Source organism: Electrona antarctica (assembly GCF_951216825.1).
Source record: "Electrona antarctica genome assembly, chromosome: 18".
In the NCBI taxonomy this organism is placed as follows: Eukaryota; Metazoa; Chordata; class Actinopteri; order Myctophiformes; family Myctophidae; genus Electrona; species Electrona antarctica.
In genome coordinates, this window is record NC_136799.1 from 21,864,888 (window position 1) to 21,879,853 (window position 14,966).

The 14,966-nt window shown below is 41.3% G+C and overlaps 1 protein-coding gene across 2 annotated transcripts; it reads right to left on the reverse strand.

Annotated features, from left to right (window-relative positions):
- Window positions 1-222: 222 nt before the first annotated feature.
- Window positions 223-14,539, reverse strand: ahi1 (Abelson helper integration site 1). 2 transcript variants are annotated; one of them, XM_079528965.1, is made up of 27 exons: window positions 14,413-14,539; window positions 14,024-14,089; window positions 13,780-13,904; window positions 13,138-13,688; window positions 12,424-12,509; window positions 12,155-12,341; window positions 11,748-11,940; window positions 10,945-11,040; window positions 10,648-10,833; window positions 9,993-10,145; window positions 9,611-9,743; window positions 8,996-9,119; window positions 8,496-8,725; window positions 8,125-8,231; window positions 7,921-8,039; window positions 7,494-7,624; window positions 7,215-7,355; window positions 6,816-7,006; window positions 6,296-6,341; window positions 5,802-5,854; window positions 5,434-5,497; window positions 3,609-3,667; window positions 3,217-3,282; window positions 2,963-3,125; window positions 2,578-2,639; window positions 1,572-1,651; window positions 223-1,209 (listed from the first exon to the last, which is right to left on the reverse strand). In XM_079528965.1, exons 2-27 carry the CDS (start codon window positions 14,031-14,033, stop codon window positions 1,026-1,028), a joined length of 3,540 nt encoding a protein of 1,179 aa, XP_079385091.1. In that variant the 5' UTR covers window positions 14,034-14,089; window positions 14,413-14,539; the 3' UTR covers window positions 223-1,025. The 2 variants fall into 2 exon arrangements, with proteins under 2 accessions (XP_079385091.1, XP_079385090.1); XM_079528964.1 differs by having other exon boundaries at window positions 5,434-5,542.
- Between the last annotated feature and the right edge of the window lie 427 nt (window positions 14,540-14,966).

The following is a 14,966-nucleotide window of genomic DNA, read 5'->3' on the forward strand; positions in this document are numbered from 1 at the left end:
CCTTACACATATTGTCAACTACTTGAAGATTATTTAATTCTGTAATGTTGTAAACTGATTTGAATGTAAAATGTAAGACAAAAAAGATTACGTTTCATCTTCTATGCAGCATAAACGCTGTCTCATATTCCTTCCCGTGCCATTGTTTTCCTGCCCAAACAATTGTCAAGGTACATCAGTCAACTGCACAGATACATTCAAAACATCAATAACTCAAAACAGTTTCTTATTGAAATATTTACTCTGTTTAACATTTTGTACTACCATATAATTGAACCTATTTTGTTTTTACAATTCAGAGGCAAAGATTTGAATGGGTGAGCAACGATGACACACCAGATTCAGTTAGATTTACAGGAACCAACAAATCACACTTGGCAACCCATGTTAATTAATTTGTACACTTATTGACTTGTACACTCTTAATCTCTTAAAAAAATACACCTACATTCATGTGTCTTTCATCTATAGTCTGTAAAAAGTTACAAAAAGACAGTCCATATTAGTTGACTATAATAAATAATAAAATATATAAAACAGCAAAATTCCAATCCCCAGGATTGTACATTATATGATCTGACAACCAAATTACTGTACATAGTTATATTCTTTATAAAGTGCAAAAACAACAACGAATATACTGGCTGGACTATAGTACATCGTTGCTGTCGGGCAGAAACTTTGTATCTTCACTTTTTATGTTATAAATGAATGCCCTACTTCTTGTACAACACTAACGGAAATAGCCGATCTACAAGCTCAGGACGTGACTCATGAGCTTGGAGATCTATTTTTGAAACACCTTGAAAGTGTCAGTGGGTTTTTTAATATTGAACCAATGAAAATTATTAACAAGGGCTTGAGACTAAATAAACTACTATCCATTGGAACCCAGGTTGTTTTCCTGGAAATGTACAGTTTGGGACATAATGGGGATTGTAACCGACAGTGACGATATAGTATCCTATTACTAAAACGTTATATGTAAGCAAAGTGGGCCGTAGCATAGAAGAAACTCCATGGGTTTAGATATCGGGTTCAAAGGCTCCATTAGGCTGTCCTGTTGGCCTCTTTGGGAGAGGTCTGCCTGTTGATCTAGCTCTCCTCCTGCTGCTTAGTGACCCTGGGACATCTGGATCTGAAGATGTGGCCTGAGAGGGAGGTGATGGTGGCACTCCAAGCCTTTTCACCTTCTTTTTCCTTTTGCCTCTGGTTGAAATTCAAAAGTGAGGAAGGTTTATAAAAACAAAATATTTGATGATGATGCTAAACATCAACTCATAATTTCTAAAATAAGCTATTCAATGTCTAGAAATGGTAAAGAAATGCATTCGTTTTAATGTAGTACTTAAGGTCACTTTTAAAAGCAGGTATCTTTATTTGGGTAGAAGGTAGTCTCAATTTAGAAGGAAACTTGCTGTTTTCTAAAAAAGAAATAAGATAAGAAAATTGAAAAGCAGATGTACTGTGAAGGTAGTCCTTATGCGCCGTTTAGTGATCTCACTCACAGGTTGAAACTGGAAGAATTTACAGACAGAAGCAAGGGTCAAAGCGACAGCTAAGGGGCTTACTTGTTATCACTCAACTCTGGGTCAGTATCTTGCTCGGAAAGAAACTTCAGTTCACCAGATGCACTAATGGCAGCAGACACCTTGGAGACAACAGGGGGAAAACATGAATGAGAGCATGAGGGAAAAGGTAGCATAGTAACACACTGGTGTTGGCGTTAGATGGCATATTAGCGTGTTGACCATCACAATTATCGTCCAGTTATTCATTCAGTTATAGTAAGCAAATCTATTCTTATCTGTGACAGAAAACAGCACCGTACAACCTATTACACCAATTCATTTACAAAAACAGTTCTCAGTACCACATTATCTAGCAGTGATTCCCTTGTGGTGCGCAAGCGCCTTCTAGGGGGTGTGCGACATGAAAAGTCTAATGGTGGTGCTATGGTTTTATTTTAAATATATTAACATATTATGCCAATATATGGCAAGTAATGCAGAATATAGCCTATGCTGCATATATGCCATATTCAGGTATGTGGATAAAAAGGAAATGTATGTCTCTATATAGCTTATGCAATTTATATTTCCATGTGGGGGGTGCATCAGCTAGGTAGGGAGGTAACAGGGGGTGCATCAGCTAGGTAGGGAGGTAACGGGGTGCATCAGTTAGGTCGGGAGGTAACAGGGGGTGCATCAGTTAGGTCGGGAGGTAACAGGGGGTGCATCAGTTAGGTCGGGAGGTAACAGGGGGTGCATCAGTTAGGTCGGGAGGTAACAGGGGGTGCATCAGCTAGCTCGGGAGGTAACGGGGGGTGCATCAGTTAGGTCGGGAGGTAACAGGGGGTGCATCAGCTAGCTCGGGAGGTAACAGGGGGTGCATCAGTTAGGTCGGGAGGTAACAGGGGGTGCATCAGCTAGCTCGGGAGGTAACAGGGGGTGCATCAGCTAGCTCGGGAGGTAACAGGGGGTGCATCAGCTAGGTCGGGAGGTAACAGGGTGCATGGCCAAAAAGGTTTGGGAACCGCTGATCTATGCCAAAGGATCATTGCATTCCATTTCTTACCTTGGTTGGCGTTGATCTCTCAACATTCCCCTCGGACTGAGAAGCCTCTTCGACAACATCTCCTGTAATGGATAGAAAATACCTCATCACCTGGGGCCACATCCACAGAGAGACATACTGCATAAACAGAGATACACACTGCCTAAACAGATACATACACCATAAACAGAGATACACACTGCCTAAACAGATACATACACCATAAACAGAGATACACACTGCCTAAACAGATACATACACCATAAACAGAGGTACATACACCATAAACAGAGGTACATACACCATAAACGAACATACATACAGCACCCAAAGACATACAGCATCCACAGAGATACATTATACAGCATCTACACGGTCTGTCACAGCAACAAGAGTGTTCACTTACTCTCCTCTGCTACATAAGAAGCTGGGAAATAACCCTGCTGTCCGTTTGCCAGACGTCCAAACCACCAGCTGTCATTGTCTTTGTATAGCACATGGATGACATCGCCGCGGTTCACAGTCAGTTCGTCTGAACGGTTGGCACTGTAGTCATACAGCGAGATGACCTGAGGAAGAACAAGAGAGGAAGAGGATTTTAGTAGCAGTAGTCAGGACAGCGTGAAACAGATTGCGTGTGATTAGGCAAATAGTACGTACCGTTTGCTGAACTGTGGTGGGTTCTGTTCCCAGGCGGTTGGCTGGGGAAGCATGATCATGGAGGTTCTGATGGCAAAACATTTGCAGTTGTTAAATCTCCCCAGTGGTTCATATGGTGGAATCTTACAGTTTAGTAGATAGAAAAGAATAGCACCTATGAGAGTGTACAAATGTAAATTTGGTTTGTACACTCTCCCAGAGTTACAAATGGATAAATTAACACTGTGTATTAGCCATACTCAAGCCATTAAGATATTCAAAAAACATATTGACGGTGTCATTTAGCATTCTGGGAAATAAGTACACTATGACAATATTAGTAATATTAAACTTGACATAAAACATGCAAAATACGTGACAATTGCTTTAGCAAGTAGCACTAGCAACCTTACCGCCTGTAGTCTGAGAGAGGTGGCTCTTTTAAGACGCTGACCAACTGGACTGAACCCACCTGTAAACACAGCAGAAACAATACAAAACTTTGAACATGGCAGCTGACACGACAACTCCAAAGACATTTGACATAATTTGCAGTGATTACCTACGGACACAAGTGAATATTACAAGAGGTCCATCTGTGTCTCTCTCAATGGTATACATGCTTCTTGAGATGCTAAACCACAATACTGGTACTAGGAAACAGGGATTTAAGAGTTCTTAAATCCCTGTTATGCTTTGTTGGCAGAATCCCATCATCTCTGCATGAGGTGGTCCTAAGCTCATTTGTTTAAGCCTTCTAAGACTTTTTTTTTTTTTTAATTTTCACAAATATTTGACCTTATACCTCAGCATATTCATTTGCACAAACTAACCTCTTTTGAGCAAACCCTCTACTGCATATATAATATTAGGATTTAGTGATAAGTGTATGTGTTAATACATAAGATACAATGGCTGGGTTTCCCAAATGACATTATGCATAGGGAGTATGCGTGTGGTTATTCTCAACAACACCCCCTTTCACTGTGAACATAGATATTCTGTGCATAGATGTGCCCCGCAATGGTAGGCCTCAGGCCTACCATACCGGCCTGACCGATCAATAAAAGAATGCTGAATGAACTAGCTTGTATTGGTAACTTTGACTGCACAATAGCCTCCCATTTAACCTCCTTGTATAGGCCTATATTTATTAACCCACAAGCTAGTTAATTCAGCATTCTTTTCTGGTATGGTAGGCCTGAGGCCTACCATACCAGGTCTCAGGCCTACCATTCCATTGTGCTTAATGTAAATCGCTCTGGATTAAGAGCGTCTGCTAAATGCCTAAATTGTAAATTGTGGCACATCTATGCACGGAATATCTATGTTCACAGTGAAAGAGGGTGTTGTTGAGAAGAACCACACGCATACTCCCTACGCATAATGTCATTTGGGAAACCCAGCCATTGTCTGTAATGTAGTGCAGAGCTTCTCAAAGTGGGTGCTGTGGCACCCTAGGCCCTAGGGTGCCTCAGGATAATTTGATAACATTTGGAATTTATCAATCTAACTTCAGTTTAACGACTTAGAGCCTCTATAACAGAACCCTGGTTAAACTGTACTATAAAACAGGGATAATTGTTCCCTTATGTAGCCATACACACGATTTAACAATAAAGAAACTTGAATATTGAAATTCTATATGAGTGTTCATATTAGATATGAACACTCCTGTGCTGCATTGTAGTGGCGACAAAAGCCTCAAAATGACAGAGTGTGGTCAGCTACACTGCTCACGAGTTGGCGTTGAAGTGTTGCTCAAGCCATACTGTAACTAATATAAGTTACCCTGGGTTAAATAGCACAGGGAACTCCAGGAGGGACGAGATCCATTCCAGCCGGTCGGTAGTCCGACGCGGCGGTCGGTAAGTCCGACGGTCGGTCGTTAGTCCGACGGTGTAAAATGGATTTCGCCCTCCCTCGGGAACTGGTTAACAGCAAAATGTAGTTTTTCTTCCATTCATGGAGTGGAGCAGGAATTGTGGGGAGAGGGAAGGAAGTGGAAATCACGAAACAAAGGCATGCTTGATTGACACTTTATTGCGTCATTAGAGAACAGAAAAAAAGTTGAAGCCGGCTCAATGTTTAGTTTTGTAGTGCCCGTCATGCAGTTTGTAGCTTTATGTTGCTAGCTTACATTGAAAATGAATTGCAGCCTGTTACTTTGTTGCTGCTAGTAGCAAACAATGACTTGGCTGTATTGCCTCAGAAGAAAACAATGCATACGGTACTCACGACTGTGGGTGCTCAGGGATGCCTGGGGGACAAGCGGCTCTGCCACAGAGCCAGAGAGCTGCATCTTGGAGTGAGGAGACAGGAGAGGTAATAAGGTGCTTGGTCCCACCTGAAGAGGGGACGAATCAAGTTACATGGCTGTGTATGCTTTTAAGGACATGAATACTCCTTCAGAAGAACACAGTCGAACAGAAGTGTTAAAAATGTTAAATTGAAACATTTACCCAAGACAGAGTTTTATACCATAGTACCACTAGGGCTTCTAAAGTAATAACCTAAGAGGTTCAAGGTTGTGCTTTATTGTTCACTGTATCGACACCAGTATGGTCCTTTAAATAGCATATAAATCTTATAACAATGATACTCACTGTGCCAGTGTCCAAAGTCAGACTCCTCCCTATCTGAGTCATAGAAACTTTGTCTAGAAACCAGAAACACAAAGCTCATGAGTTTGTCCCTTCAGTACTAAGCAAACACATAGTATGTATCACACCTCATCCACACTGACAGCGATGCGAGCAAGCGAACAATGAAATCTCATTAGAAGACATGTTTTTCAATGAGCCTGTCCTGATGTACCGCGAGCGACAACGTGCCGTGCTGACACGTCGTCCACCCCTCCTATATTCGCTCGCAGTCTCTATTTGAGCGGGCCACCAAACACTTTTATTGGTTAACTTGAGATCTACACGCTACTATTTATTGGTTATTTGATTGGTTCAGGCTACGCAATGGTCGATGTTCCATATCAGGACAGCCGTCAGAATGCTCGCTCCTTGCCTGTGTAGATGAGGTGCAAGTCAGCATACCGTGGCCATGACCTTTTCATAGCAAACAGAAGACTCCTGCCTCAAATACGTACCTTGTTCATAAAAGTATTCAGTAGTCTGAGAACGTTGACGTGGCTCCTAGGAAGGGTTTGAAAGTGTTCCAAGATTAACAGTATACAAGAGAGTGAAATAACAATTTGGAACTAATCTATGCATTGGTTCTCAATGTATGGTTATTGTTTGCTGCTAAAAAATAAATAAAGTTTGGACCATCAAAAGTGAGACACTTTTTTCATTTATACTGCAGGTCTTTTTAGTTTAGGGGGTTCCAGGTGGTCCCAAACTAAATGATAGTTAGTTAGGAACCAAATGGACCTTTACTGCTATTTAACTCCAAAGGCGTTTCATTTGATTAATACTGAGGATTTGACTGTGTATATTGGGGACCCCAAGATAATAAAATTGTGTCAAATGCGGTCTGTGCCTAATTGACCATATTCACATGGCAGCCATTTTGCTCTTACATCATACCCATCCCGACAGTGGGGTTTCACATCACCAATTTATCAGACAGTCAAAAAAATGTTCAGTAGAAGCAAGGTGACTACTTACAAGCATTGAGTCCAGCTTGTCTTTCACACGCCGCATCTTCAATGACATCCTTGCTGCTTGGGTGCACTGATGGAAGGAAGAGGCAGAGGTGTCCTGGAACATCATGTTCTCGGATGGGTTCTTGTGGGTTTTGGTATCTGACGAGCTGTTCCCATTCAGCACTTTCATATTCCGAACCTCCAGCTGGGAGACTGCACAGATTAGAATAGGAAAGAATGATTGAGAGAGTTCGTAAAGAATGTCATTACAACAGAGATTATTACAGTCATAAAAAAGATCATATAAAACCCCAAAGGAGCAATGAAAAGAAAAAAGATGTTCAGAGTTCATGGGTGGTACAATTGAAAATATCAGACAGGACATGGCAAATCAAATCAAATCAAAACAAAAGATGCCAACCTTTGTGGTCGTACAGGTAGATGTGGACAGGCTGGCTCTGACCGAAGGCACAGAAGGCCACCATGTTCTCGTGAGGGTGAAACGCAACGCCGCGGAGCGCTGTAGGGTAACACAGCTCAGAGTACACTGCCAACTGGTCGCCTGGGAAACCAGACAAGACATCCATCAGGCTGTATAACACCACTCCCACCACAGACAGACAGACAGACAGACAGACAGACAGACAGACAGGTCGCTTGGAGTGATTAAAGGAGTGACAGAAGCACATGACATCCTCACCAGTTTCAGCGTTCCAAACGTAGGCCATCCCGTCCTCGCTGCCGGAGAAAATGAAGTTCCCACAAGGAGTGAAGGTACTGTAGATACGCTCTCTGTAGTTTGTGGCACCAGTATACTTCTTGATCGCCAAGCTGTTAAAACAGACAAAATAAAGTGTTACAATTACAATAGTCTAAAACACTAATAAAGAACATCACATAAAATGGATATCCCCACTTCACATACTGTACTTGTATTGTAATTAATGATTATATATATATATATATATATATATATATATATATATATAGAGAGAGAGAGAGAGAGAGAGAGAGAGTTTAAGTAACTTAATAAAATGAATGATAATTATATACATATAATATATACATGTTATGCAGGTGCTGTACACACACACACACACACACGATCAAAAGTATACAGTATTTACATTCTCAGATCCATCACCCTAAGGACACTGTCTTTGGCATGGATGAGAAGCCGTCGTCCATTTGGATGTACCTCCAACATGTTGATGGGAATGCCACTCAGGTCTCTCTCATCAATTTTCTGAGAGGAGATGACAGGAGAATATTCAACTTTGCTTTATAAGTATAGGAAACAAGAGAACACCTGTTTGTTGTTTTCTATTTACCCTCTCTATGCACCAGTGACGGCATGGCTGCCGCTGCTTGCCCTCACTCAGTGAGGTTTTCCACACAATGATCAGACCACTGTTGTCTGCCGTGAACATTCTCCGCCCTGAATGAAATTTGAAATAATTTAAAACATTTTAACTTCTCAGAACACACCCATACCTCGTCATTCCAATAAATAATAGCTTACTCTTCTATCCCATCACAAAACATGACAATAAAAACAAAACAGTAGACGCCAAGAGTTTGTTTCCATAGACTATGTAATCTTACATCCTAAAATGCAGTGTGTGTGTGTGTGTGTGTGTGTATGTATAAAATAAGCATAAATGTATAATGTATGGGTTATTTATATTCTGCAAAAGCGCACCTTCACAGTCAAAGCAAGCCGTGTTGATGAAACTGCTGTGACCCTCGAACTCCTGGAGCAGCTGGCCGTTGACCTCATGAACATCCAGCCTCCAGACCCGCACCAGACAGTCGTAACCCCCTGTCATCACCAGGTTCGTGGCCATAGGGTGGAACTGAGCGCAATACACAAACTTCGGGTGGGGGAGCACCTTCTGAGCTATACCAAGGAGCTCCTCCACATTCCATATTCTATACAGGAAAGAAGGCTGTGAAACCTTACCCATCCACGTTGACACAATAAATACAATTGTATGTCATGCTAAAAGATTAATCTAGACACTTCTTGAGACGAAAAATCAGTAAATAATCAGCAGAGAGACAGAAGATTAATATCGCTACAACAAGAGCTCCCTCTAGAGGCGCTATGAAAGTCAGCCATTATAAAAGTGAGAGTTCCAAACATAATTTGTGTCTTAAGTTTCAGTGTGTCGATATTACTGATCCATTTATCTGATGTACCTGACAGTGCCATCAGAGGAAGCAGACAGGAGGCTCCGGTCATCTCTGGACCAGCAGAGATCATATACAATGCTGAGATGTCCATTGAAGGCAGCCAAAACCTTGCCAGAGGGAATCTCATACACTGAAAAAACAGGCTTAATTAACATCTTTATTGGGAATATGTTAATGATTATTGTTTTTATAACGCTTTTCTAATCACTCACTTTCCTTCTACATAAGCATAGATAAATAATATAAACGGAAAAAACTTTTTGGTATTTTTTCCTGCAAGTTGTTAGTCTTGCTCAGCCTGGGGAAGTCAAAAGTTAATGTAAGGGATTGAACGGTGGAGAAAACCAAACAAGCCTACACCCATGTGTTTGAAAATGAATCTGATACCATAAGAATAGGACCGCCCTAAAGTATGTGCCTTAGTTCTACAATCCTGTTATTATTATCCCTCCTAGTGCTGCTCACAAACAGTTTGTCAACGTCACAGTTGTAAACCCCAACTATTTTAGCCACAGAACACATCAGGCTTCATTTAGCTAGAGTTTTCCGAGCTGAGTGATCAGCTGAAACCCTGTGAGGACTAAGAGGGAGCATCAGAGCATGACATGAGGCATGAGTTACCTATGACAGGGAAAGCATCTCTGTCAGCGCAGGCAGCAGCCAGCGTTGTCCCATCATGAGAGAAACGCAGTGTGAAGCATCCCATCCGACCACCACGAAACGACAACACAGGCTTGTTGGGAATCCGACAGATCTTTAATATAAAAAACAAGACAAAACATTTACAAATTTCACTAAATTATCAAATTCATTATTAGTTTGCAATGGTAGAGTTTTTGTGCCCTTTGCACCTGCCCTCTGCGTTTTTGTTTTGCTTTTCGATAGGGGTATTTACAGTATATAAAATAATTTAAAAACAACACTGTTAAATGAACAACTACCACAACAGGGGGAAAAAAAGTCTGAATAGCTCCTTCCAGTTAGTAATTTGAGCTCCAACAACCTGTCCAGGCATCCTGCTCCATTTCAGAACAGAGGCTTTGCTCTCTAGAGGCTGTATCAAGCTTCTCCTGGTGACCTCACTCTGGAGCTCACTATAAGAGGTGGTGCCTCTCTCCTCCTGCAGCGCCATCATGGAGCGCATACTGGGATCCACCTAGAGAACACATGTTAAATCAGCTTCCACATAATACTTAGCTCATAAATTGTTTGACATCAGAATTTTATACCACAATGCCTGAAAAGGATGTTACTATAACATTGTAACAATATCGTAAACTGCAGTGGCCATGTACAGTAGACAGAAACAGAGCCATTGTTGCATGTTATTAGATGGTGTTTATAATGCTTGCCATAATTTCTGGAACAGTTAAAAGTTTTGTACTGTACTGGCACACCCGAAAGCATCATATATAAACTTAATACGTGCGTGTGTGTTTGTGTATGCGTTAGGTTGCGAGGTGGTGAAAAACAACCATAAAATGGTGCATTTATATAGCGCCTTTATCCAAGGCGCTTTACATAGATCGCCATGCTGTTTTCGTGCTAATACCCAGACACCCACCCACCCACACACATAGCTCCGTAAGGGAGTGGTTGCATCACTCAAAAAGTATGAGTAAAATAAAGTTGTAGTTTTAACAAAAAAAACAACTTACATGCTCTGGAAGTTTGATGCCCTTCACAGAAATGTAAAGTGTGGATGCATATCTGTTCCGGGGGTGTTTTCTCCACCAGTCTACGACTTCAATAGATTTTGTTTGTTTTTTTGTCCGTGCTGGGGGACAGAATAGCTGGAGTCGAACTTTAGTGTCAATGTTGAGCACTCCATTAGTGCCTACAAGCTGAAAGATAGAGGTGAAGATCACATAAGCATTAAAAAAGATGCAATGAAAAACTAAGTGGAAATTAGTGTGTTTATTTTCAATGAGCAGTCAACAACATGCATGTTTTACCTTCAGAAATGCCCACGCAATTCTTCTGAATCCTCGTTCATGCTTGTCAACATCAATGTTCGCTCTTGCTTCCTCCATAGTCATGAAATCAATCACCTGTAAAAAAATAAAAAAATAAAGTAGCTTAAAGGCAAAAGACAGACTTGTTCCTGAATAATGACCAGTTTAAATTCCTAGAACAGGTTGGAAAAGTTTGGAGAGGTAAACTGAACAAATAATAAACTTCCATTGAAGTAAGCGATTCCTATGCATCATGCATCAAAAGCAATTCAACCAGACTATGAAACAGTTGAACAAGTTCTGAGCCCTGTCGCTATGTCAGTCTTGCCTACATACGCCATTATCACTACTTTATGTATATATAGGTTATAGGACTATCAATTAGGGTTGCTAAATTCCAGGAATATTCAAGGTGTAAACTAAACTTTCCAATTAATGGGAAATAACCAAATAAAATGGGAATATAGGCATTACTTGCCATGGCTGAATTTACCATGGCATATTTGCAGAAGTCCATTTAGTATCTATACATTTCTCAAATACATTACCTTTAATATGTCAAAACATACAATTTGCCATGTGGATCGTTAGTTAGGGCAAAATGTTGTTTCACAACTGTAAATTTGTGACTTGTGACAATAAACCTGATTTGAAAGTTGAAAGTTTAGCTGCTAGTCGGTGCTACAGCAGGAGACTGTGGTTGTGCTGGGCAGCTCTCGGGTGTCAATACTGATGCAAATAAATAAGTATGCATGCACAACAAATCTTACCTAGGTAAGTAAAAGTTGAAGACATGAGCTTACCTCAAAAAAGAGTATAACCCTGGGGCTACTGTCATCCTCTTGGAAGAAGTAACCAAAGCGCTCATTAAAGATGATCTGCTCCTCCCACTCAGGAACGGTTGATTTGTTCTTTTTGAAGTCAAAGGGTTGGGTCATGATGGGAAGAATATGCTCAACATTTTCCTGCTCATAATATGAGATGACTGGCCGATGGCTGAAAAGAATGACAAAGCATTTCAAGTCATTGGAAATTGCACAGGCATAATGTAATGGGCAAATTGGGCAGGTATTGGCCAGCAAACGTAATGCCAGTGTCTCCTCCATATTTATCCAGCAAGAGTGCACTACCTCATTTACGTTACTGCCACTGCATAAAATTAAACTGAAAGAAACAAAACAAAGCAACAAAGCAGCATATCGATTCTCACCAGTCTTCTTTCTTCACATACTGTCCAGTAGTCTCATCGATGACATGGACCTTGACCATGGGATGTGATATCAGTAGGTCAGTCTTAAGGCGGTCTGTCCTGTGGATGTAGACTGCCAGCACCAGGTTCTCATCAAATGTTGGTTTCTTTGGCACGTCTGTCTCCATTTCACTCTCATCCTTGATGACTGAGAATGGGAGAGTAAGTGCTGCAAATCATCCACCTTGTATGTGTTGATAATTCTGTGATTATAATCAGTTGTACATTACCTTGTTTTCTTTCCTTTTTCTTCTTTCCTTTGGACTCAGCTTTGTTCTCTGCAACAGCATCCTGCTCTGCAAGTTCCTCTTCCTCCCTCATGAGCAAAAGAGAGTCGAGTTCCTTTTTATAGTTACCTCTACATTCTGCCTAGCCTGGGCAGCATTACTTTTTGGGTTTATGATCCGGTTGGGAGCGGATGATATCATTACTTCATTTTGTAGTCATTGTGTTGTAGTCATTGTGTCATCAGGCCGGAACCATCTAAACCAGAACATCCTTTCCTTCAAACCGGAAGAATAATACCTTTTATTGGGAAGGGATTATTCTTCTGGTTTGAGGGAAAGGATGTTCTGGTTTAGAGGGTTCCAGCCTGATGACTACAAAACAATGACTACAACATGACGTAACGATATCATCCGCTCCCGACCGGATCACACAGCAATTTAGTAACACAGTCCAGGCTTTCCTCCGAGGTGGAAAGCCTGGTGACGCAAGGTTACATTCTGCCCAAACTCTGAGACCAATAACCAACTGTGACAGAGTTGTGTAAGTCCGCGTAAGTCAGTATTTTCGCCACCAACAAATAACCAGGTTACAGATCCAATTTAAAGGACCTTTCACCCTGTTAACATACCTTTAATATTCGTTTTTCATTTTCAAGCTCAGAAGGTCCCTCCAACCCACAAAGACAAAATCTGAAGGAATTTACTGTTATTACACACCTCATTTCTGACTCTGTGTTGACAGACTTTGTCTTCTTCTTTTTCTTCTTCCCCACATCATTATTCAAAACGATGTCTTGGGAAGCGGTGTTCTCGTCTCCTTTTTTTGTGGTCCGTTCCTCCTCCACCTGAGCTATCTGCAGCTGGTATTCACGCAGCAGCTCATCCTCAGCATCCACTGCCAACTGCCTCTCCGCATCGCCTTTGTTCTTCCCTTTTCTACTCTTTCTCTTTGATGCCGCTCCAGCTGCATCATCTGGCACCATGCTGACCTCTGACCTGGAAGCGTTAGCGTCCTCCGTGCTGTCATTCTGAATTAAACCAGGTGTGTCCTCATGGACAGGGGGTGAAGGAAGTGCTCTTCTGCTCTTCTTCTTGCCCTTAGACGGCTGAGTGTCTTCCTCATTCCTGATGTCCTTAACCTTCTCTGCTATCTCTCTCTCTCCACGTGTGTTGAAACGAGGGCTGCCATGCTCGTATGCGTTTTGAATGATAGTCTCATCCTCCTCTGTGTCTTTCTCAACGTTGGGACTGTGTTTCAGAGTGTGCAGCTGAGAAAGGGAGTAGAAAAAGAAAGATGAGTTACTACTTTGTACTAACTACAATATACAAAACTTCCTATAAAGTCTCTTTTGATCATACCACAATGCTCTCCTGATGTTCTGAACTTTTCTTTTTTGACTTTTTCTTCTCTGATGGAGGGTTAGTGTACTTCTTGAGGACTTCATTGAATGTATCCCTGGTCTTTGCACGGGCTTCACTCACACCTGGAGAAAGAAAGTCTTCAGTGAACACCATGAGCTGACATGGGTTGTGTACATTATTCTGCAAATGTCCTTACATAGGATAGGCGTGCATTTGTTTGTTTGTAAAGCTAAGGACTCACCTGCAGGCATTCTCAGGCACCGAAATTAATCTCATTCTGTAGAAGATACACTCAGCCAAAGGGACTCTTCCGTTATAACAGAGAGAAAATCATTACACTCAACGTATGTTGTTGGTTATATATTCAGCTATAAAGGTTAGTATAGAAGATGGAAGATGCTACGCCACTCTCAAAGCCAACAAAAGAAAAGTATAATGACAGAAGAATGACAGAAAAGATTAGCTTAGCTAATGTTAACTCGGGCAACGTTACTTAGCTTGCTAGCATAAGTATTTAAATTTAGATAAGTGGCAGGTACACATCTATGGAAATTATATAGGCATATAGCGAAACAAATTAAACACCAGCTCAATACAATGAGCTAACCCTACAGTAAGTAAGTTCCTAACCTGCAGTGATTGTGGTTGTGCTGAGCACTGAGTGCTCTAGTGCTGAGTTTGCTCACTGACGACGCCGCGATGGTTACCAAGTCAACAACAAAGCCAGTGTTGCCAGAGTTTGCGAGCGAAATAAGCAACCAGGTCGGCTCTAATTAATTGAATTTGAAGGATGCCTTGTCCTCTGATTCCTAGCAGACCTTGTATTGAACTGTACTTTCCTGTGCTTTTTTCTGCAAACTGATAATAAAGTATTCCATCAATCAATCAATCAATCAATCAATCAAAAAACATTGGATAGGAGATTTGAAAATAGGTCAAGGTCACAACACGTTAGCAGATCTACAAGCTCACAACGTGACGTTGTGAGCTTGTAGATCTGCTATTTTCAAAAAAGTGACACATTTTTAATAGTTTTTGAAACATTTTAACAACACAAATCTAGTACTGGGTGGGGTCCCTGGCATGGGGGTTACCAGAACCCACTCTGAACTTACTGAAAGATAAGGCCAAAGTCGCTTATAAGCAAACCTGGCAACACCAAACAAATTGTCCCCCCTGACTAT

Coding starts and splice junctions, on each gene's coding strand:
- ahi1 (XM_079528964.1), bottom strand. Junction 13,689..13,779: donor AACATCAGGAGAGCATTGTG/GTATGATCAAAA, acceptor TCCCTTTCTCAG/CTGCACACTCTGAAACACAG. Junction 9,744..9,992: donor GGAGCAGGATGCCTGGACAG/GTTGTTGGAGCT, acceptor TTTATATTAAAG/ATCTGTCGGATTCCCAACAA.